This window comes from Ochotona princeps, chromosome 25, assembly GCF_030435755.1.
Source record: "Ochotona princeps isolate mOchPri1 chromosome 25, mOchPri1.hap1, whole genome shotgun sequence".
NCBI classification, from domain to species: Eukaryota; Metazoa; Chordata; class Mammalia; order Lagomorpha; family Ochotonidae; genus Ochotona; species Ochotona princeps.
The window spans coordinates 29077089-29102030 of record NC_080856.1 but is presented as its reverse complement, the minus strand read 5'-3'; the positions used below and the strand labels follow the sequence as shown (position 1 = coordinate 29102030).

At 38.1% G+C, this 24942-nt stretch overlaps 1 protein-coding gene across 3 annotated transcripts in view; it reads right to left on the bottom strand.

Moving 5' to 3' along the window:
- The window catches only part of TPK1 (thiamin pyrophosphokinase 1), a 352935-nt gene that overhangs the window by 197073 nt on the left and 130920 nt on the right, over window positions 1-24942 (bottom strand). For all 3 annotated transcript variants that reach the window (XM_058655023.1, XM_058655024.1, XM_058655025.1), the window contains one exon: window positions 10430-10499. In XM_058655023.1, coding sequence (XP_058511006.1) covers window positions 10430-10499 — 70 coding nt within the window. The remainder of the gene's footprint in view (window positions 1-10429; window positions 10500-24942) is intronic.

Genomic DNA, 24942 nt, shown 5'->3' with positions numbered 1-24942 from the left:
TTGAGGACAGCCCAGTGATGGGACCCTGTATCTGGACGGGAGACCCAGAACAAGCTCCTGACTCCTGGCTTTGGATCAGCTCAGTTCTGGCCATTGAGACCACTTGGGGGCTTAACCAGTGGATGAAAAATTTTTCTCTCTCCACTTCTCTCTGTATATCTGACTTTCCAATAAAAATAAATAAATCTTAAAAAAAAAAGGGATCCTGACTACTAGGATAACTTACAAACATTCATGAAGTAAGAATAAGGAATTTTCTTCAACTAAACAGAAACTTGTCGATAATTTCAACATCATATAAAACTGTGAAAGAGAGTGATGAAGGGATTTCATTCTTAACTGGGAGCTGTGGAACTGGTAATCAGGGAGGAGTTTGGGGGAGATAGAAGGAAGGGGCTAAGTTTTAAAAAATGAGCATGTATTCGACTTGGAAGAAAGAACAGGATGTTCTTACTAATTATTGCTCTATAAGACATTTGATGCCAGAAATACTCCTTAATATTTCAAAGGGCAATACAATGGCTTGCAAGGCTGATTGGGAGACCATGATATGGATGACACAAGAGATTGTAAGTAATCGTTTCTAAACAGTGCTAACGTTCAAGCCCCTTTTCCTTTCATGGCCTCTCAAACCACACGTAACACAGCCCAGGGGTCAAGACTTCCCACAAGACACTCAACTGGGACAGACACAGGTAGACACACAAGGACTGTATTATTCATTGGCCCAAGACTGTTGCAGAAGGACATTATCTTTCTTACTGCCCAAAAGAGGCACTGCTAATCTCTTTCATAAAAGTATCAACTGCAATTCTAAATCACAGCGTTAAAGCAAAATTAATGTCACTGGAAAGCTTTTTTAGAAGAAAAAAGCAATGATGGAGGAGGGTCGGGGGACAACACAGGCAGGAAGGGGAGGAGGGGAGAAGCACTGTGCTCCTAACGGTCCAGGGTTCATCGTGATGTAATTGCCACAGTGGTATTTTTTTCCCATAGAATTCCTTAATCAGCCACTACTTAAACTGAATCCTAGCTGCCACTTTTCTGCCCCCAAAATCATAGATAAACCATGCCTGGCTCACTTGCATTCTCATCATCAACTCAAATTTCTTGTCCTATAATGATGTGTCAACAACTAACATGTGCCCTCTTGTCCAGTGCTGGGAGAATTCTGTTTGCTCCTGTTCCAAGCAATTCACATCCAAAATTTTACTAACAAGAGAGATCAATGTATTCGCAGGGAGACACATATGCAAACTATTGTGGCTGTTTATGAAAAAACGAGACAGAATCATTGAGAAACTGGTAAGATTCATTTTTATATGAGGTAACTGATTTCTCTCAACCATCACTTCTTAGATCAGTGATTTAAAAATCCACCAAAACAATCCGAATACATGTATACAACGAGCTTTTGGATTATATTAGTAAGTGCTAAAACAATCCCATGTGTTTTTTTTTTTTTTTTTTTAGGTAAAATTGAAAGAGCCACATGTCACTCAAAACTTTTGATAAATGAACCTGCTTCCTCTGGGTTCAAAAGCACAGGAAGGCAATTTATTCTGAAGACTCCAACTACAGTAGAGTGGAACAAAAGGGTTCTGTCAGGAACATACCTCATGAAATTGAACAGCCATAAAGAACAATGCCTCTGGTTCAATTTAGTTGTAGGCTGACTTTCTTCACTTGCTTCAACTAATCTCACACTGGAAATTCATTTTGAGTTCATGCATGATCTGAGAAACATGGCATCTCTGCATACATATTCTCCCCTCCTCAAATATCCCAACATTATTCATAGCTATGCATGGATAGCTTTGAGATCCCTGATTTCTGACATTTGATAACCGGCAGACTCAAGCATATCAGTGATCTAATCTGATCTAATCAATAGTTCAAGATATATAAGCCTACGCAGTTTGTTGTGTAAGATCCTTTAATATCAAGATTTCTGTTGTAAATTCTCTTTTAAACATGCTAATCATTTTTATCTTCCATCATCTTGATTCAAGGATCCAATAATGTTGGCATGCTCACAGAGCTCAGTAATCTGACTGTATAAACACTTCTTAGTAGAAACTTGCCAAAAGAATATGATTGATCATTGCTAAGACTAGGCTTATAAGAATCAAGGTGAATCAAAGATCTTCTCTTTTCCTTAAATGATGGTCACATTGTTTCCTTTCTATGTATTTTAAAGCATATAAAATTACACCTTTGAACATGCCTTGTAATGTTGGACAAAATGGGAAATCTCAATCACTGGCAAAACTATAGTTATCGAGAGTGAAATCAATGCTCACATATACAAAAAGTCTTTGAGACCACAATTTTCGTTGAGATGCTTGACACCAATTTATTTCACCCAATTTTGTATATACTATCTTATTCCATAAACAACCTGCCTATATTGAGGGATTTTTTTTTTTTACAGATTTTTCACTAGAGCCAGGAAATGAAGAATTTTGTGTGAGTCTCCACTACTTTTTTATAAAACATGCAGAACTAACGTTTTGAAAACTGTGCTTGATCCTAAAAAATTAACATAACACCCAAAGAAACACTTAGGAATATAACATAGTAACAGTTTCCCAGCAAAAGGGCACATTTTAGGAATTAGGTGCATCAATAATGTTGAGCGAATCCAAGAAAAAAGGGGGCATCAGCACTGACCTAACACGTTAAGCCACCGCCTGCAATTCTAGCATACCATATGATTCCAGTTCTGGCTTGCTTCATTTCCAACGAGTTTTTCTGCGAATATTTCTGGAAACCAGCAGGAGCTGCCCTAACTCACGGGTCTGTGTATCCCTGTGAGAGAGCTGAGTGAAGCACCTGGCTCCTGTCTTTGCACTGGTCCAGCTGTGGACCACTGTGGCCATTTGGGGGATGAACCAGTGCATCAGTGGATGGAAGACCTTTCTTTTTCTCCCTCTCTCTGTAACTCTGACTAAATCATAAACAAACAAATGAACAAACTAATAAATCAGTGCTGTATCCATGCACTGTAACACTGCTGAACAGTAAAACAGAGCAAATGAGCAGTACATGCAAAAAACCAGATGCACCTCGAAGGAAAGGTGGAGAAATTCAGATACAGTTAGTGAGATTGTGTGGTTCTGTCTATATTACCTTCTAGAAGGAGGAGGGGATGAACGGTAAAGGGGCAGGAAGGAAGCTTTTTTTTTGTTAAGTGCATGCATTTTGTTGAATTACTTACAACTTCATATTCAGGTTGAACTGTGTGCTTAAAACGAATGGATAATATTTTATGAAATTATACCTGCACAAAGCTGATTAAAAAGGAAAAAGAATTGGGAGCTCAATACCGTATTCTTTCATTCTGAACATTAAATGAAAAAGGCTAAAAACTTTTCTGAAAAGCAGTACAATTGCTCGGTGCAGATAATAACTGCAGCAAGAATATTTACAGCTATTGCCAACAATTACCTCTGCTGCGCATTCAACTAAGGAATAATTCATCATACCATATCTCTGAAAGGCCACCCTCCAGCCTCTTGACTTATCTAGATCTTTTGTAAACAGCTCGAGTAGTAAGTTTCTTCACCCATATTTCTCCACATACTCCGAAAGATAATGACCTTACTGAAACATCACAAAGGAACTACAGCCTGAGGAATTTAATTACGTGCCAAAAGTTTTATAGTCAGTGAAGTATCAGAATTAGGTGTTGAACACTACCGTGTACTGTCCCATCACACAATTCCCAATGTGAAAGTTGCTGTCGCTTAGAAGAAAGTAGAAAACAAAATTATTCATTCAGTTACTTGATGTAGCCATATGTAGACACGTCACTGATTCTTTCAATAATGTATCTGACACTTGCTGTTAGAAAACCGGATTAATTGTAATTGATAAAGGCTTTAGATGATAATATTTAAGAGCCAGTCTCCCACATCATTCAGTTATTTAAATCACATTTTGAATTTCTTTTGGCAGGAGCAAATTCCTTTCCTTGGTAATGAACTGCGAGGCAGCAGGTTGCCGTTCAAGGACTTGAGTTCCTGAAATCTACACGAGAGGCTGAGAAATATTTCTGGGCTCTGAGACTTGGCCTGGCTCAGCCCCGGCTCTGGGCTGCTTTATATATATCTACATGTTCATAAATTCTGTTTTTATTTGAATTTTCAACTTGTTTCTTTAAGAGTTATTTCTTTTTATTGGAAAGACAAATTTACAGAGAGAAGGAGCAACAGAAGGAAAGATCTTCCATCTGCTGGTTCACTCCCCTAGTGGCCACAATGGTTAGAGCTGAGCCAATCTGAAGCCAGGAGCCAGGAGTTTGTTTCCTCAAGTCTCCCACGCAAGTGCAGGGTCCCAAGGCTCTGGGCCGTCCTCTACTGCTTTCCCAGGCCACAAGCAGGGAGCTGGATGGGCAATGGATCATCCTGGACATGAGCCAGCACCCATATGGGATCCTGGCAGTTGCAAGGTGAGGATTTAGCCACTAGGCTTCCACACTGGGTCCATATTTATACATTTTGAAAAAATATAACCTTATGCAGATCTTCACATTACATTTTTTATATTCACCAATTACTCTGAGAAAATTCCCCTAAAAACAACGCTCCTTCTATTCCACATGTCCTACACACTACAATACCAACATACATGATTATTTCTTAGGCTGTCATACCGATAGATCTGATGACCTCTAAGCTCCACAAAGTCACAATTTCTTTTCTAAAACTCTGTCACCACTGGCACCGATGCTCAATGAATTCCAAAACAAGGATCTTAGCGCAGGATCAAAGACTCATTTGGACAGCATTTAGAATGCAGTGTAATATAAAATTCTGAAAACAAGTGGAGCACACTTTCATGTCTTAGGACAAAAATGCGTCATATTTAGAGATATCCCACATTACTGCTTTAGACATACAAATAAGAAATGTAATTATCTAAAGCATCTTCATCAAGGGACCTCCAATTGCTGCTTATTGTTATCCCTGGCTGAATGAAAACCTAGTTTTGGTGACACTTCAAGTAGGGTATCAATGAAGAAGCATTCACTGTCGGATACGTGTCTGTGTATGAGATATTATGAGGTGTGTAAGGATAATTAATTATGATTATTTTCTAGGAGCTCATATACCTAGTGAAGGATATAAGATATATCTACACATAGGTAAATTACAAGACAAAATGAGAAAGTAAATAATTGCCAACTATTATGCAAAGTTACAGGGTAATAAATCACCAGAAATTTACAATCTTGCAAATGATGTTAAGTCCTTGCAGGTCTAAATCAAGATAAAATGTGAGTATAACAGTGTGATTTAAAAGTATTATTACGGTGCAAGAGATGTCAGATCACATTAGGCAGGCAGGAGAGATGAGCCTTCATGCAGCCAACAGCATCTTAGTGGAATGCTGATGCATGGATAGGGTTTCTGTAAGACAGACCAGCAGCACCAGCGCTGTTGTAGAGCAGGTAAAGCCATCACCTACATTGGCCTCATCCACTCTGGTGTCAGTTTGAATCCTGGGTACTCCTCTGTGATCTGGTTCTCTGCCCTTGACCTGGAAGAAGCAAAAGACGGCCCACGTGCTTTTACTTCCTCCAGTGACATGGGAGCCTGGGGAGGAATACTATGCTGTACTGAGATTCAGTACAGCATAGACTCTGCATGCACTGATCATCACTCAAAGGACCAGTCAGCTCGTGTGGGTTGTGAGTTGAACCCATGAGTGTGAGATTAATCATGAGCTGTCCCAGGCAAAGGCAGACTGGAGAAATGGAATGACATATTAAAGACAGCAGGCAGTTCCATTAGACTAGGAGATAAAGGAGATGACTGGACAGGCCTGAAGTATCCTGATCCTCCACATACCGGGGTTATTTTATTCAGGAGACAAAAAGAGAATTTCTCTTATTATCCCCCAGTCACTACACAGACGTACATAAACACACACCACACACTACACAGCCATAAGGGTTAGGATTAGGGTTAGGCTTTTGCATTTCATCAGGACCTTCAGAATATTTGCTAATACTCTCATTTTCATCCAAGCATCTGTCAGTGATGTCTGAGAAAGGCATTTCTTGAGGGCAGGAACTATATTGTAAGCATTTGCATATAAATTTACATGATGTGAAAGTGTCGATCTATAGAAAGCATGAAATAAATGAACGAATCATAAGGCAATGCTACATCTTCATTTCTGCCATCAGCTTATTCTTGAGATTATATATTATTCTTAAGCTTTGATTCCAAAGCTCTTGTTTCATTTTTTTTCTCAACTGATGGAGAATTTTACAAATATTCATATTTTCAAACACTGATTTATTTTTATTTGAATGCAGATTTTATAGGTAGAGAAGGAGAGATAGAGAACGGGCTATCATTCACTGGTTCACTCCCCAAATGGCCACAATGGCCAGGGCCGAGCAGATTGGCTGCTGGGAGCCTGGAGCTTCTGTCTGGTCTTCCTCGTGTGTGCAGGGTCCCAGGGACTGGGGCCATCCTCCACTGATTCCCCAGGACCCAAGCAGAGAGCTGGATCATGAGGGGAGTAGCTGGGACATGAATTGGCACGCATCTGGGAAGCTGGCACTGCAGTGAAGGGTCAGCCTGCCACGCCGCTATGCCAGTCCCCAAACAGTCACATTTCTTAAAGGCATTGTTTATGGGAGGAAAAAAGGATTAAGGTAAACTTTCTCCCACGTTGTCAGACACGTTTGTGATGTCTGATTTCACACACACTATATATGAAATATATGGTGAAGATTTATTTATTTGTTTAAGAGACGAAGTTACAAACATGAGAGACAGATCTTCCATACAGTGGGTCATTCTGCAAGCAGTTGTCGCAGTCAAGGCAAGGTGGTTTGAAGCCAGGTGCTCTTAGAAATGGGCACAGGAACCCAAACAACTCCAGGCCATCTTCCATTGCTTTTTTTGCCAGGCCATTAGTAGGGTGTTGAATTGGAAGGGGAGCAGCTGAACTTGGTTCTGCACCTGAATGGATAAGTGTACTGTGTACCTGTAGCACAGTGATGGCCTCAATTTCATGATTCTTGTTTGCTTTTAATCAGGAATGACTAAGGGGATGTAAAAACGAGACATCTCTTTATGCAGTTGGAACTGTAGATCAGGAGGCACTGACCCACATGCTTGGCGGCCTATTTACTGCCCCACATTTCTAAAATCAGAAAAAGATGAAAACCAAACATTCCTAAGACTTCTTACCTTTTAATCTCAAGCTCAGGGCAAAAGGTACAACTGTCTTTGGCAGCGCCCATTTGATGTTTTTCGGTATGGGATTCACGCAAGCTGCTTCATGGACAAAGTGAACAGACACCCACGAGAGAACCTACCAGCTCTCACAGAAGGTAAATTATTTATTGCAAGTCTAAGGGCCATCAATCAAAGTCATTCAGATTCTTATGAGATGAGTAGAATAACTGTGATCAAATATTCAGTTACTAAAAATGCATATTGGGTACCTAATATTTCCAGACACCCGTCTAACACAGAATGGAGTTCATGTTTATAAGACCTCCTGGTGCTCAAACAAGTAACTACAGAAGAGAAAGTTATATTTTATGTTGCATCAAGCCAGGGACTCAATGCGGTTCTTTGCTTTTGGGAAGAAACTACAGGTTTTCTTTTCTTGTGTTCTCTCTGCTCATTGTATATATTCAATTTTCATGTACAGTTTTTACAACATGAAAGAATATTTTGGACTATCTTTTTTTCTTAAAAACAAAACAAAACAAAAACACCAAAAACAAGCAAGACCCTGACAAACAAAGGGAGGTTTCTTTCAGGGCTCAGACAAAGACAGATGAGCATCTGTGAAGGATGCTGTGACCTTGAGAACGCTGTGCTAAGAGAGGTAAGCCAGCCATCAAAGTATAAAGCACCATTTCACGTGTTAGAGCAGTTAAACTGACAGACTGTGGAACGGTCGCTGCCAGAAACTGAGGGAAACAGGAAATAGGGAATTACTCATCACAGGACACAAAATTGGAGTTAAGATGTAAGCTCTAAAGATCTGGAAAACACTATACTTACAGTCAACAATGATACATCATATACCTCAAAACGTACTGAGTTGGCACATCTCATGTTAAGTATTCTTAGCAAAACAAGAATTTCAAAAAGGTAGAATGTTTTCATATATTCAATATAGGCTTGGATCTAAGGGTATGACCAATTTTTTATTACAACGCAGAGCCGGTCGCTAGAATTTCCTGTTTAGATGAATGTTCCACGGTTGTATTCCCTTGGTCTTCGGAACACACCTTGTTTTCCAGTTGCCCTCTTAACCTACAGCTTCTCTGCTTGCGGTTCACAGGTCTGATGGTTGTCTGAGTGGCTGCATCCTCTGGTATCATATCATCTGGCATCTCCGCGTGTGTCTTTCCCGATTCACCTCCCCCACGTCAACCTCCCACATGCCAACCCCCCATTTCCCTTTGGGTTGGTTAAGGAGGGGAGGCAGCAAGGGAACTGGCTGTCTCCCAGCCTTCCCCGTGTTCCCAAGGGCCCTAGTCCCAGAAGGCATCGATGCAGAGCTGAATATCCAGTGGTATTTAGAGCAGTGACAAGGCGATCAGTGCCCTAGGCTTGACCTGAGAGAGGAAGAAGATGGCCCCGCAACTGACTGCTCCTTTAATCCTACCACTCTGTCAAGCCATTTTTCTGTTCCTGTCTACACCATTCTTGTCCCTTCCCCTCAAAGGACTAAGTATTTGGTCCCCAACTGTACTTGTTTTTCTAAAAATTCATGCTATTGCATAATTATAAGGCCTTGCTATTTCAGAGATGGGTGTCAGATCCATGAACTGGTAAGAGCAAGGACAGCAGTGGTTCATAAACTATGCATATTGGTTTTTTAAGATCTGAGAATTTTTTTTTATATTGTGAATCCTTTTGGTTATACTGGAACTCATAGGAATTATGGCTAGTCAACTGAATCCAATTAGTTTAACTCAGTGGGGTTCAGATTTCATGAGACTGATTCTAAGGATTTAATCCCCACGAGAGGCCTTTGGTTTCACTCATCTTCCTAATAGAGGCTTACTCTAACACAAACCAGTCCTTCCAAGGCATCAGAGTGTGCACCACTGGAAACACTTTATTACCACTGAAAAATCAATGAAAAGCACATTGTTCTGTTGAGCAGTTTCATAAATGAACAAATGCTGGTTATTTGAATTACATAAATCTTGGAACATTTCTGGGAGGATTTCTGTAAAATTATTCACAAATGTCTTGAGAAACATTAGGTAAAATTCTTTTCAAATTAATAGCTCTAATGGCTTAATCAATATGGTCATCTGCTTTGCTTTCAAATGTGAATAAAAGTCTGGTTATCCACTCTATTAGTATCTAATGCAAGCCAATCCAAATAACCTGCATAGAAACCCATATATTTTCATAAACATTTGAGTTGGAACCAATTAACACAAAGTTGAGAAGCACGCTTTAATATCATTTCATAGTTTTAGCTATCATTGGTTTCTTAAGCAGTATCTGTCATTGGAAAAGTGATATTGAGCATCAGACTGCCAACAAGAGAGCTAACGAAACAGAGTAAACAACACACAAATAATAATCTGTGCTCTTTTCTGAATGTAATGGTTGCAGACCACATTTATAACACACACTTGAGTCTTTAAAACATATTGTTCGTGTCAGGTCCTACAAAATACAGTGGAAAAAAATCTGCAAAGTTACAAACCAAGGAACAGGAAAAGGTTATGAATTTAAATTCTTGTATAGTCACTTATATTGTCACTACTTTCCTATTATTTAATAATGCATCCAGTTCCCAACATTGACATGTCCAGCCACAAAGTAAACATGCCTCCTCCCATAAACAGCTACATTCTAAGCACAGTTCCAATATTAAAACCTGACATTTTTGTGCCATAAAGAAAAACATATCATTTCAAACTATGTATACTGAATCACACCCAGGGTAAGTTACATCATAGCATCTTTATTATATTTCTTGCAGCAAGGTGGTTATTTCTGAAGCTATAAACATTTCAATCTATTTAATACACATATGGTACGGATAGGTCTGCATTTTATAGCTAGTCCCCTTATAGCTACACTACAAACTGTTGTGCTTGCCAAGGGGTTTGACTACAAACACATTGCCAATGAGCTACATTTAAAATCAGTTTCCATAAAATATATTCCCTTATCTAAAAATTGCTCACCATGCAAAAGCAGAAGAATGAGAGTTTAAAAAATAACAGTAGATGTGCCTAGTTCTACTAAAAGACACCATTCGAAGAAGGATATAATGTGGTTATATCTTATCTTGTTGAACTAATTTTCCATAAATGAATCTATAGAAAAATTAACTGTCCATTTACTAAGATGAAATAAAACAAGAGAAGAGCCAAATTAGCGGTAGAGTGAACACTGGCCGAAAGAAGGCATACCTGTCTCTCTCTCCTTCGGTGATATCATACAGCCGGTTGGCGCCTCCATCAGCACAGGCTCTTAAAAGGGCTTCAAATAAAAAGAATAAAAACCATTTCAACAGAGGAAGCATCAATCAGTATTAGAAAGCAGACACTTAAACATACATAGTCATACTAACTTCCTTTTCTCATTTCACATGGCTCTGGTACTAAAGTCATCCTACACAGAGCATCAGATAATGGGTCCAATCACCTACACAGCCATGTCTGTTTCCTTCTCTGCCTTTTTCAATCCTTTGATTCGGTAAAGGAGGAGAATAAGGTAGTGGTAGCAGACTGTCATTATTCCTTGAGACTTTCTCTTTCTCCTTTAAAACAGACTCAATCACAGGCAACCACACATAATCACTACATTCCTAGACACTTGACTGGGACCAGTATTATTACATGTCGTTTTTACTGTTATTTTAACATTTACTTTCAAATATAAGTCATTAGTTGATCTTAAGCATAAAGGGTTAACATGTAAAGAATGTACAGCTTGTGAACATGGTACAAAAGTTGGATCAAATTGAAAAATGCTAAGGAAATCAAGCATCCCCCATCTCTCCAGTTCTAGTCTTTGCCTCTTCCTATCTCATGTTTGTTTGTTTCCCCTGCTATTGTCATAGATTTTCATGTTGTTGACAGTAGCTCCTTCCAGCTTTCTCAATGAAATGCTGTTTTTTGCTGCAAGTGCTACCACTCTGATTTCTAATTTCCAGATATGACCAGTACCTTAGCTCCTGCTCATAAATAAAGATTGAAAAGCATTATACAAATAGGGAATTAGCTAACATCTTCAGAGAGTATAACAGGGATGCTACTTTAAATATCTTAAAATTATTACAAAGATGTTGGAAGCTCAATTAACTAACATCCAAGTCAAGAACTGACTAACAAGGTAAGACATTAACGCTGTTTGAAACAGAAAATAATGGTGTTGGTGTAGAGGTAACGGGGATTTTCCTTTATGTATACCTTATAACATTTGAAATATAAAATAGTTGAGTTGAATATAGCATCTAAAAGATGTTCAGTGATAGGGCCCTAAGTGATAGCTCTGTGGGTTAATCTACCGCTTGCCAGCGCTGGGATCCTACGTGGCTGTCGGTTCTTGTCCAGGCTGCTCCACTTCTGATCCAGTTCCCTGCTTGTGGCCTGGGAAAGCAGTGGGGGATGGCTTAAAGCCTTGGGACTCTGCACCCATGAGGGAGATTGGGGAGAACAGAAGCTCCTGGATCCTGCCTGCAGATCAGCTCAGCCTGAGCTGTGTCACCATTTAGGGAGTGAACCAACAGATGGAAGTTCTCTCTGCCTCTCCTTCTTTCTGTAAATCTGCCTTTCCACCAAAAACAAATAAATCTTAAAAAAAAAAAAGGATGGTGAAATGTGATTTGCTATAGAAGTTGCTAATAAATTACTACTGAAAAATTAAAAATCCACAATTTCTACTCAAAATTTTCCCCCAATTTAACCTACCCACAAAGGTGAGATGCTTTATCAAAGTTTGTGAAAAGTGTTCCCAAACATTTTCAGGGGACTTGGTCACATTCTTCAGCACCATACTTATCATCCTTAGGCAGGTGTAAGCATATTTAGGAAGGCTGTTCTGCAGGCAAACACACTTAATGGCTAAATCTTCACCTTGCAAGTGCCGGGATCCCATTTGGGGCACAATTTTGTGTCCTGGCTGCTCCACTTTCCATTCAGCTCATTGCTTAGGCCCTAGGAAAGCATCAGAGGATGGCTTAAGTCCTTGGGACACTGCATTCCTTTGGCAGACCCAGAGGAAGTTCCTGGCCCCTGGCTTTGGTTGGGCTCAGTTCCAGCCATCGTAGTCATTTTGGGAGTGACCCAGAGTATAGAAGATCTTTCTCATTCTCTCTGTAAACCTGATCTGCTTTTTGACTACATATATATATATATATATATATATATCCCTTAAGATTCCCACATTTCAACCTCTTTTTTGAACAACACCGTGGTGTGGAATGGTGAACTGGGAGCAGTTTAGACCTTGTAGGTACCCAGACCTAGGTAGCTACAGCTTCACCGACAGTTTTAGAAGGCTGCCATCAGTCCAACTGCTATGCATTGACCTGTAAAATCTCTTCAGCTGATTCTAAGGTCTCTGCCTTTGACAACTCCAAATTTCACTTCCATATACATTATTTGAAATTAATTGTGATTCCTAAACCTGAGCATCTGCGTCTTTAGTTTTGGAGAACCCACATTTTAATTCAATCATTTCCTATCTCCCATTCTCTCATTTCCTATCTCCCATTCCCATTTAAATATATTCTAGAAAGTCTAATACTGCCACTCAGATGGCTTAGCTTGTTTTAAACCTCTATTTTCCGTACATATGGATATTTCCACCAAATCTCCCTTGCAACTTATGAAATCTCTTTTCAGTCAGCGCTACTCTCCTGTTTAAAATAGTTAAGCTTACAGTCTTATTGATCCATTTGTATTATTTATTTTTTCTCCATTTGAAAGACATACAGAGAGAGCTCTCTCATCTGCTGATTCACTCCCAGAACGCCAACAAAAGCTGGGGCTTGAGTGGCTGAAGCCAGGAACTAGAAACTTACTCTGGGGGATGGAGGTGGCTGGTAGGACCCTGACCACTTTTACACTCACTGCTGCCTCCAGGGTCTGAACAAGGAGGAAGATGAAGTCAAGACAGGAATGCAGGTACCAACGGCAGGCTCTGCTGCAGGACAGTCGCTTCTGAGCATCATCTGAACAACCTCTAGTCAAATGCCCAGCTGACTGATCCATTTTCAGTTCTACTTGGTTCTTTCAATTAGAATCTTCTTTGCTCATTCCTCATGTTTTGAATTCCATTTTACATTCACCTCTGCTTTTTAATATCCTTCCCTAAAGGCTTAAGATCAAATTTACTTATTATTCTGGGGTACATGCAACGCTGTCTAAAATTTAATGGGATATTAAGAGAGTTTTTATCCCTTAATAGAGCCAAGCTTTGTCTCTTACCCCTATGCAGCACAGAGAGAAGCAAATGACTTGTTTGCAGACTCATTGGCAGTTTCCGAAGGAGCATTTTTTTTTTGGCTACTTCCTCATTTTATAGCATTTATAAAACCATTACAACTACTTGCAAATTTAACTTTACATTTAAGAAAGTAAAATTTTAAAAAATTATCTAGAAATTTTGTGGTCTTTAATAGGAAGCAAAATAGCAAAGCACAGCTAAGTAAGATTCGGAGAAATCAAAGACCTATTGTATTTTTTAGGATTCATAATAATGTAAAACTACTTCCTGTGTTCTATATTATATCAGAAGTAAAACTAAAGAGAAGACTTATTTCTTTTTTATTCAATTTCCTCATCGCTAAGTGAAGATAATATTACCAATAAAATTAAGTTATTAAGCAATTAATGTTTAAATTCTCACAGATGGTGTTCATTATAACCCTGAACCTAGCAAGCACTCAGAAAGCATTATTGCCCTTCCTGCACGTTCGTTGGAGGAAAAATAAAATCTGAAAAGCTTATGTCCTTGGGGACAAAAAGCCTAAGCTGTGTCGAAGATAACAGCCACAAGGGTTTCTTCTACATAGACATCTCGGAGGAACATCTTACTTCATCAAACCTTCACCTACAAGGACTGGAATCCAAACACAAACTGTGCAACAAACTTTACATGCAAAAGAACAGAGAGTACACTGCACATAATCCAGAACATCAAATCCATCAAAAGCTAAGAGGGACTATGTCGTATGTAAAATACCACAAAAAAACAACTGATTACAGAAACTGGGACTGATCAATAGGAACAAATGCTATGTTATCAGTAATTATCTTCAAAGCATATAAAATAATTCCCTATCAACAAAATTAACGAAGTACAAGGAACCTTTTGAGTCAAAATTACTCCCTGAAGAAGTGCAAAGACCTAATAAGTAGTCTGGAGCAGCTCAATATCGTCTTACAGAAAACTGTCAATTCTTCACGGGTATATTTTTGAACAGAGAGTTAGATACAACAATTGTCTCTATTATATAATAGGGAATAAGTAAAATTTTAAAAAATACAAGCAAGCAGGTCCAACGCTTTAGGCTCATGATACAGGGGGAAAATGGAAGTGAAGCAAGTATTCATGTTTGCAACACACTACGGACCCTAAGGAAAAGCGTTCTATTGAGAACACGCAACGACAGTGGGAAGACAAGGAGACGAGAAACCAGTTTCAACAGACGTGTCCGTAAAGCTGCATACTAATAAATCCATTTCAGCTAAGATCATGGTTATTTTATAGTAAAAAAAAAAAGTTTTTCTAATGCCTATTATTTCTAATGAAACTGTAATGGCTATTTCTAGAGTTTCATGAAAAGAGAAACATCTAGATCAAAGGAAGTCATTTTGTCTACATTGATTTTTATTTAAATGGCAAAACAAACGAAAATAACCATGAAAAAAATTTATATATCTTTTTATCATGCTAGTTTACACTGGAAGTTTAATATATCTGAAAGGAATAGTAAATTCTGTTCTGTACCTGAGACTATTTTGTTGGCAATAAAACAACAAAAATGCATTCTACTTCTTATGAATTTTATGAATAGAGCTGCATTTAAAAAATAAAATGCTTTAAGCATATAATACAAATATGCTGGTAACAATGTGAAACGTGTTTAAAGAAACATGTTATCACTATTAACATGACAAAATAAAGGCAGAAGAAGCAGAGGGAGATGTTACATATTTTTTTGACCAATCATAATGAATCTATTTCAGCCACATGTTCATTTTATCATCATATAAACTGTCCCAATCTTACAGGAATTTTATTTTATGATTTTATGAGTGATTTTATGAGTTATCTTTTATTGCAAAAAATTCCACAGGCTTACACAGCAAACTTGTACATTTTTGTCAAACTCTATACCTTCAAGTGTTGATCCATTACCTGTTATGCATCAGGGTGAGCACCTGAAATGCAATTATATTTAAAATCTCCAGAGATACTTTAGCACTATAGTAAACATATTTTAATTTTTTTAAGAGTTGGTATTATCTAAGTTAATGATACTTACAAATAATGACAGGTTCTATTAACAGTTTAGATGAGTTGAAAATTTCGAATATTTGTTGAATAAAGGTAATCAGAAATAATTTCTTTCTACAGAGTAAGCTTTTAAATTAGGACAAAGTTTTAAGGAGAGGGAAAAATTAAATCAATGATACACTACGAAGTTTCAGATCAACTGGAAAAAATCCCACACGGAAGACACCGCTGCTGTTCTTGATCAGTCTCTCAGCCCCATGATTGTGAGCCAATCTCAAGCATCCCGGTCCCAATGCAAAATCAAGATAATTGTGCACAAGAACTAGAGAGAAGAAGAATAAATACAGCTTGAACCTGCATGATGAAACGCGCTCACGCTGATGATGAAACTATAATTTTGAGGAATAGTTTGGAAGATTCATAAACATTAAATGTGAATATGTACAAGAATATCTGTTGGGATGTTGAATGAAAGCATTATTTAAAAGGCTAGTAGCAAATTTATATGGCCATCAGGTGATATTGGTCATCCATAGCATGGTTGCATTATGCTATCGTCAACAAATGTGACTATTTTTAAAAGTTTCAAAAGTTTTGGCATGTTGGGAAGCCCACAAAAACTAGCAATCATATTAAGGTTTTTGCATCAAAATTATGGGTAATCATCAGTGACCAGTAAGGATATTGGCCGCACAATGTACAGGAAACTTATGACAGCCAGAAATGGATAAAAGCCATAGAGACCCTAGCATATAATCAAGAATTTCCAGGACACTGTGGATAAACTGCTCGCGTGCAGGGAGCATTTGAAAGCCATTACTGGGAAGTGTTATTCAAATTATTTGTTTTATACCTTCCTCAAAACAAAGCAAATTTGTATTGGAGGAAGCCAGTCACACCTTGTTAGTTTGTTAATCCAAATTCAGGATCACCCTTGTATCCCACACAATAAACAATTCTATGATAATTATCTATGACATGGGGATGGGGTCAAAGAAGACATGTTTCATGACTCAGCACTTGAACACAACGTTGTTTAAATTATTTTTACCAGACAAAACCATATAGAGTGAGCCACCTACAGAGTGAAGAAAAAATATGTGGAATGGGAAATTCTTTTTCCAAACTGAACATATCGTAAGAGATAACAAACAGCATTTTTAAGCAATACAGCTGAATAGTAAAAACAAACAAAAATCCTGTAACAGCAAATATCTCAATTGAGTAATGAACAATAGATATAAACACATTTTTTTTCAAAGGCCAACACACTAATGGAGAACAGTCATATGAAAAAATGCACAGTGTACCTCTAAGCATCAGGGAAATACAGATCAATCTCATTGTGAGATGTGGGGAAGCCATTGCATACTGTTGATAAAAATTAAACTGATACAGCCATCGTGGTAAGCAGTATGGAGGATCCTCAGTTAAATATGGAGCTACCATATGACCTAACAATCCTCCCACTGTACGTCTAAAGGAATTCAAAAAGTCTGTGGAGGAGCTGAAATGGTGGCGAAATGGGTTAAGTCACAGCCCTTGATACTGGAATACCATATATGCACTGGTCTCAAGTCCCAGGTGCCCCATTTCCAACCCAGCTCCCTGCTAATGTGGCTGGGAAAACAGAGGAAGATAGTCCATGTTCTTGGGTCCCTGCACTCATAGTGGGATCTGGAGGAAACTGCTCTCTTGGCTTCAACCTGGTCCAATGCTGGTCATTCGGGGACTGAGCCAGTGGATTTAAGATTTCTTTCTCCAACTCTACCTCTCTCTCTGTAACTCTGCCTTTCAAATAAATAAAAATGCATGGAAAGAATAAGTCTGTGGAAAACAGAATCAAAAATAGTACATATTTTAGATCAACTTAACTAAACATCAACCACATGTCCAAAGACATGAATCAGTCCATCCAAAAGACACAAAGATATCTGTGTATTCCTGTGTTTGTTTAATGCTACTCACAAAAGCAAATAAGTGAAAATAATCTAAGTGTTTATTAACTATGAATGGCAAAAATATAACATATAATGCATGATGGAATTCAATTCAGCCACCAAAAAGAGCGAATAAAATCCTTTCATTTGTGACATGTAACATTTGTGTTACATGACATATACTGGGTAAATATACTGGGAAAATATACTGGGTCACATATGGAATCTAAAAAACATTGACTTAGAAGGCCTAACACAATAGCCTAGTGGCTAAACTCTTGCCTTGCAGACGTTGGGATCCCAGCTGCTGCACTTCCTATCCGGCTCCCTGCTTGTGACCTGGGAAAGCAGTAGAGGATGGTCCAAAGCCTTGGAACCCTGCACCCATGTGGGAGACCTGGAATAGGCTCCAGACTCCTGGCTTCTGGTTTTGGATCAGCTCTGCCCTGGCCACTGTGGCCTCTTAGGAAGTGAACCAGGAGATCTTTCTCTCAGATCTTTCTATATCTCCTTCTCTCTGTAAATCTAAAAAAGAAAAAAATGTTGATGTGGAAATTGAGAGTCTAATAGTGACTACTGACAGCTACAGACAGTAAGAGAGTGGTACGGTTGGGGAAAGGCTGATTAATGCTATAAATTATTGTTAAATAACAAAGTAGTTTTGGTGTTCTATTGCAAAGTAGAGTGGCTAGAGATAACAATAATGAACTGTACATTTTAAAAAGCTAGAAGAGATTGTTCATGTTTTTACCATAATGAAATCAGAAATGCTTGAGTTGAATGTGGTTTCCCTGATTTGAACGTAACACAGTATATACATGTATATGTGCATACATGGATCTCACAAGCCCATAAGAACTATATATTTTTGTAGTTTGCCTATTATTGGTACACAATATTATCAATAAAGCCTTGATTGTATTTCAGATCATTAGTTCACAGACATGGTTAGCAGAGGTGGGTTAGTGTGCTTTTCCTATCAGCATATATTTCCAGTAGAAAAACATTTATCCAAAGTATTGAATGGAAATACATGCTCTCCTGAAGATAACCACAATTTATTTTGCTCTCAGGAATACTGAAAGGAACACATAATTAGTTGCTGTTTAGAGTTCTAGGTGATTTTATTATATTTATGGGCAATTATTAAGAAAACTCGGAGTATTTGCAATAGTGCAAAAATGATGAGTGGAATACTCTAAATTTTAGTCAAGCCAGTAGTGAAGAATTATCTTTATTTCAAATGTAAATCAAGAGCTATTTATACCAAAATCTGCATGCATAGTGCTGTGCTAGCCCTCATGATCTGGTTCATGCCTATTCCCTTTGGCAGATACTGCTGCATAGATCCTACTATTCTGTCTCTGTGCCACCCTGTATCTTCATTTGTTGGATAGACATTATGGAGATACAGTCTGACATTTAGTTATCTTCAGGCCTATTTGTAAAGTCTGCAATCAGATAACTGCTTAACACTGAGTGATACCAAACACCTCATTACTAAGAAATTTTAAGAGTCAAACTTCTAACGGTATGTTCATCCTAAGCGTAGCACAGGGCAATTTTTCTAAAAGATGATGAGGCATCATACAATAAAAACTACGAATGGCTAAGCAGCACATATACACGAAAGGAAAATGTGTAAAGCTAAATGCGTATTTGCCCAAATACGAGTTGTTGAAAACCATTAATGAATGTGTACACTGAATACTTTTTTACTAAATACTTTAAGGATAAACTGTCAAACACTGGTGAATAAGAAAGTATAATAGATCTTTGTTTGTATTGCCTAATGTAGGGCATGTGATAACCAAAAGTAATTTAAAATGTCTAGTACTCTTCATAGCCAAGATAAACCCCAACTGAGAACTAGTATTGTGAATGGAGGACCATTTATACTTCAACGGGTTGCTCAGATACCCACAAAGCAGAATGTTCATAACTATCCAACTTTTCCCCAGATGCTCAAATCAGGTAACTTAACAAAGTATCTTGTGCCATAGGCAAATTGACTTCTTTTCTTTTTCAGATAAACATGTACCAAGTTATCTTCTATTGCACACTTATTTTCAATTGGATTTCCCAAATAATCTATGCTTACACTTAGGTATCTGATCAATTCTGGGTAATGGTGTTGCATGATCCTCTATCATTTCTGTCTGTGTGTCCTATTCATTTAATACCCTATCATTGCACAGCTGCCATCGTCACGCTGGTTAAAGTCAGGTGGCCCTAGGGACCATCCTCTGGGATCTACTGATAGGTCACATCATATTCCAAGTTGATCAGAAACAATCAGAAAGCATGCAAACTGACAGTATCTATCAGATCTGTTCACTTCAGAGGTTAAAGTATCAATGATATGGAAGTGACCAAATAGTGAGAAGTGACAAATACCCAGGAATAAGCTAAACGATAAGATGCCTAAAGCTACCTAGATGAGACAAAATAGAAAAAAAAGATTGTAAATTTCCTTCTGGACTCAGAAGAGCTTTCTCTGGTCCTTATCTAGTTCCAGCCTTGGCTCCCAGGCTTCTCTTACACCGACCATCGGGGTTGCTTGTGAGCCCCCAAATTAGGTCGGATAGATAGAGACTAACAAAGGTCAGCTAGTTGATAATCACTTACTGCACAGGCTTCCCATTTGGCTTTTCAGATAGACAGAGAGAGACATAGATACAGACATAGAAAGTTTGGAACAGCCAGGAAAAAGGACAACTAGCCTATAATCGCTCAGCCAGTACTTACCGGTCAGGCTCCCTATTTGCTTCTCCTGGACTTTACTAGGTAGGATGTAGAATTAAATTCTTCCTCCCTCACTGGATTGTTGGGGATTTCCCTGCTCACCTGCCTAAAACTTTTCTAATCTTCAATTGTTAAAATCCAAAGTTCTATAAAACCATGCTTAACCACTACATAGTGCAAAGTTTAAATTGTGGCTTACTTTTCTCCCCAAAAAACTTTCTCAATTTATGACTGTTAATGCTAAACAAGATGTAACTGCATAGAAACTTTGATGTTAAGTTTGTACTCAGCTATTATATATAATATGATGGATGTTAATGTTGGTCCTTCCACTGCTCCTGTGCCACTCTGATTTAGGTTAAATTCAAAAACATGTTAGCTTGGGAGGAAAAGAAAGGTACAGAGCAGCCGGTGTACAAATACTAAAATTGAGCTGCCAAGAAAGTAGTTACAGGATGTGGTTAAAAACTTGCATTTTCTAACATATTGGTCACTCAATACCATGTTAATTACCTTCATGATGTTGTTAATTTTGATGTTTCTTCCTGTTGTTGAAGTTGTGAGTGACATCTCATCGGAGGGGATGATATTCTGCCAGCTCTACTTTTAGACCAAGGATGGTCTACCAATGAAACTACTGGATTTATCTAGACAATAAGATACTGGGCTCTCCGCATGGTCCACACGGGCAATGAAGAAACCACGACTGGATATGATCTGTACTACTGTAACAATATGGAGGAATTCAATATGGAGAGCTTGGGGAGGGGCTGGGGGAATGCCAGAGCCTATTAAATATGAGCCTATTAAACTATGTCATAAAATAATATAAAAGAAAAGAAAAAAGCATAATAAACATGGCTGGTTCAGCTAACAAAAGTAAAAACTTCTAAATGAGAGTATTTTAAGTACTTTCTAAATCACTTCGTTGATTCATTTATGTTACACAATAAATGGAGAGGAATGTGTAGAGGTTTAGAGTCATTCTGCCTCCATGACTGGTCCTTTGGCACCTGAATTCTTCTCTTTACTTTATGAATTAGTGATAGTAGACCCCAGAGCTAATAAGCAAGGTATATTTCAAGGAGGAGTTAGATTATTCCACATATCTAAATTGAAAATGTATCATATCGGTTGCTATACAAAAAAAAGTGAAGCTTACATTAATGTTATTTTGCAGAGGTAGAGGGAAAAAAATATCTTTACATTGCCTAATGCCTTTGAAATCTATAAAAACATGTTAAGATGGGAGTCTAACCTAACAGGTAAGATAATTAACATGCCTGGGTCCCATGCCAGAGAACGTAGATTTACACCTGCCTCCAGCTCAATTCCAGCTTACTGCGAAGGCTGATCCCGGAAGGCATCGGGCATCGGTTCAGGTGGTGGAATCCTTGCCACCCACTCAGACTAGGATGGCACTCCCAGCTTCCAGCGTTTGTCTAATCAATATGTGGTTGTTGCAGGACTGTGGGTGATAAGCCACCACACGGAGGTTTGTTCTCTCTCTCTCTCTCTCTTTCTCTGCTTTTTGAATGAGGAAATATAAAAAATTTCTTCAGCCAAAAAATGTTTTGGAGCAGGCTTGTTAAGATGCCTGCAAAGCATGTCTGAGTCTGTGGATCTGAAGCCTGGTTCTGGCTGCTGAGTGTTGACATCAGCATCCTGCAGACGCTGGCAGTTGGGAATAAGGGCTCAAGTCCTTGGGCTCCTGTCATACACGTGCAAAACCTGAATCCAGGTCCCAACTCTTAGCTTTGGCCTCCAGTCTTCTGGCACTGTGGGCATTTGTGCAGTGAAACAGCAAAGACAATCTCTCAGTCACTCATGCTCTCCCAAAACAATACACATTTTATTGGGTTAACGTTTCCAGATAACATATCTATTTTCTTAATTCAAACAACAATCATTAATTCTAAAAGATAGTAATGGACTAACTCCAGCAATTCAATCTTAATGTCAAATAATGGGAAACAAGAAGAAGTGACAATATATTTTTTGTTCTAATTAACTCAGCAACTTCATGCACAACCTGACTATGCTCTTTTTTAACTGAGGATAATGAAAAGCTAATTTTTCTTCCTAATTAGGGAATAAAAATGGAAGACAATGCAAAGGCTGATAACAGAAAGAATTGTTTATAAACAAAAAGAAAAATAGGAATAAATGAATTTAGGATACAAGCAAGAGATAGTTACCCCCAAATTCTTAGCAGCCTTTTTTAGCACAAGAGTTGAAATGTGGGAAATTTGACAGTAAAGTTATTAAAGGAGGGATGAATAACTTCTTTACTACCATTTTTCAGTTACAGAATAGAGTATTTTTGGTGTTTAAGCTATTTTAGAGTACTCTTAGAGACATCCTTCAAATATGGTTTATCAAGTCATAAAAAGCATATATTTTAAAGTAACTAAAAGGCTAGTTATTTTAGAGTTTAACCTTACATGAAAATAGTTTAAAAACTCATATTAAAAAGAAATTAAGGGGCCCGGCGGCGTGGCCTAGCGGCTAAAGTCCTCGCCTTGAACGCCCCGGGATCCCATATGGGTACCGGTTCTAATCCCGGCAGCTCCACTTCCCATCCAGCTCCCTGCTTGTGGCCTGGGAAAGCAGTTGAGGACAGCCCAGTGCTTTGGGACCCTGCACCCACATGAGAGACCTGGAAGAGGTTCCTGGTTCCCGGCATTGGATCGGCGCACATTGGCCCGTTGCGGCTCACTTGGGGAGTGAATCATCGGACGGAAGATCTTCCTCTCTGTCTCTCCTCCTCTCTGTATATCTGACTTTGTAATAAAAATAAATCTTAAAAAAAAAAAAAAGAAATTAAGAAACCAATTCCATTTGCAGTATTAAAAAAAAAAAAAAAAAAAAACCTAAAAATTTAGGAATGACTTTAACCAATCTGGTGAAAGATCAGGACACTGAAATCTACAAAATATTGATGAAGGAAGTCAGAGAAGACACAGCTATCAAAGATACCTCGTGTTTATATGTTGGAAGAATTAATGTTATGAACACATCTATACTACCAAAATCAATCTTAAAGGCATTGTCAATCAAAATTCTAATATTATTTTTTCACAAAGTTTTTTTAAGTCCTAAAAGCCTTACATTATCACAGATGGTCTCAAATAGTCAAAGCAAAGGAACAAATGGAACACGCTGGAAGTTCCGGTGCCTCTTACAGTATTACAGCAATCCAGACAATGTGGCACAGGCATGGAAACAGACACAGGGAGCCATCAAACAGTACAAGGAGAACAAAAACACTCACAGCGTTCATCAGCTGATTTTCCAGCACACTAGAAGGAATAAACAATGGGCAAGGGATCGTGTCCTAAACAAGTGGTGTAGAGACTGATCCCCACACAGAGAAGAATGAATGAAAATAAGCATGCACTTGTCCCTTTCACAAGCATCACAACAAAATGGACTGAAGATTTAAACATAAAAGCTGGAACTATAAAATTTTTAGAAAGACACACAGGGAAAATTGTGCTCATCTCCTAGAGCTGGTGTGGGCCTACAGCAGGACATTCCTCGGAAGACCTCAGACATCCGGCACATGCGCAGATGGTAACGACAAGTCTTACTGAAATTCAGCGTGTCTGCAAGACATGTGTAACTGGTATACGAAGGACAGCAGTTTAGCTTGGTCTGAGCAAAAAAAAAAATCCTTGGGTATGATTTCAAAACTACAATTAACAAGAGCAAAAACAAATGTGAGTGAAAAGAACTAGAAAGTTTGTACACACACAAAAAGCAAGCAATAGAATGAAGAAACAACCCATGTGTATTTGTGTATCTGATAAGATGCGAATAAACAAAAATATAAAGAACTCCAGTAACTCAATAACAAGAAAACAAGTAACCTGAACAAAACCTAGGCAAAAGAGTCTACACAAACACTTCTTAAAATCATACACACAAATTAGCCAACAGATAAAGAAAACAAAGTATCAGAACCATTGATCAAGGATAAGCAAATTAAAAGTATAACGAGATGTCAGTTCCTTGCTGCTAGAATGGCTATGACCAAAATAAACAAGGGTAACAATTGTTGAATAGAAGAAAAAGGAACTCCTATGCATTGTAGAAGATGTAAAGTAACACAGTCATTATGGAAAATGTTTGCAGGGTGCTCAGAAAGCTAAAAGTACCATTACCATTGGATTTAGCACTTGGGATGAATATCTAAAGGAAATTAACTAACTTCGCAAAAGAAAAATCTATTTCCACATTTACTGCAGTATTATTCACAGTAGTCAAGATATGGAAGTGACCAAGGTCTTCATTGTGCCATGAATAAAGAAAATGTGAGATGCAGACATGTTAAATAATTGCATTTACTCCAATACTTTATATTCATGGTGACTAATTACAAGAAAATGATAAGAAATTATTTAACAAGGCTAATGAGAATCAATGTAAGACAGATGCCTTATTAGCAAATACTGCTGCTCATAGTAGCCTTATTGTTGGGGTTTCGGTTTGGGTTTACTTTTGTGTTTACTTGGTTTATTCCCAAATCAAACAAAACACAAACGTAGCATGTTAAAAAAGAATCTTAGATAAATTTAGGCTGCAAACTTGAGAAAATCAAAAAGACTCATAAGAGAAACGAAACCAAGTCAATTTTTTCTTGCTTATTTAAAAAAAGTATAAGAAAACTATAAGAAACACAATTTTTTCAGGAAAAACCGAAGTAAACTAAGAAATACGATTTTTTTTCTCAGAAAAAAAATTGAAGAAAGGAGAGGTTATAGAAA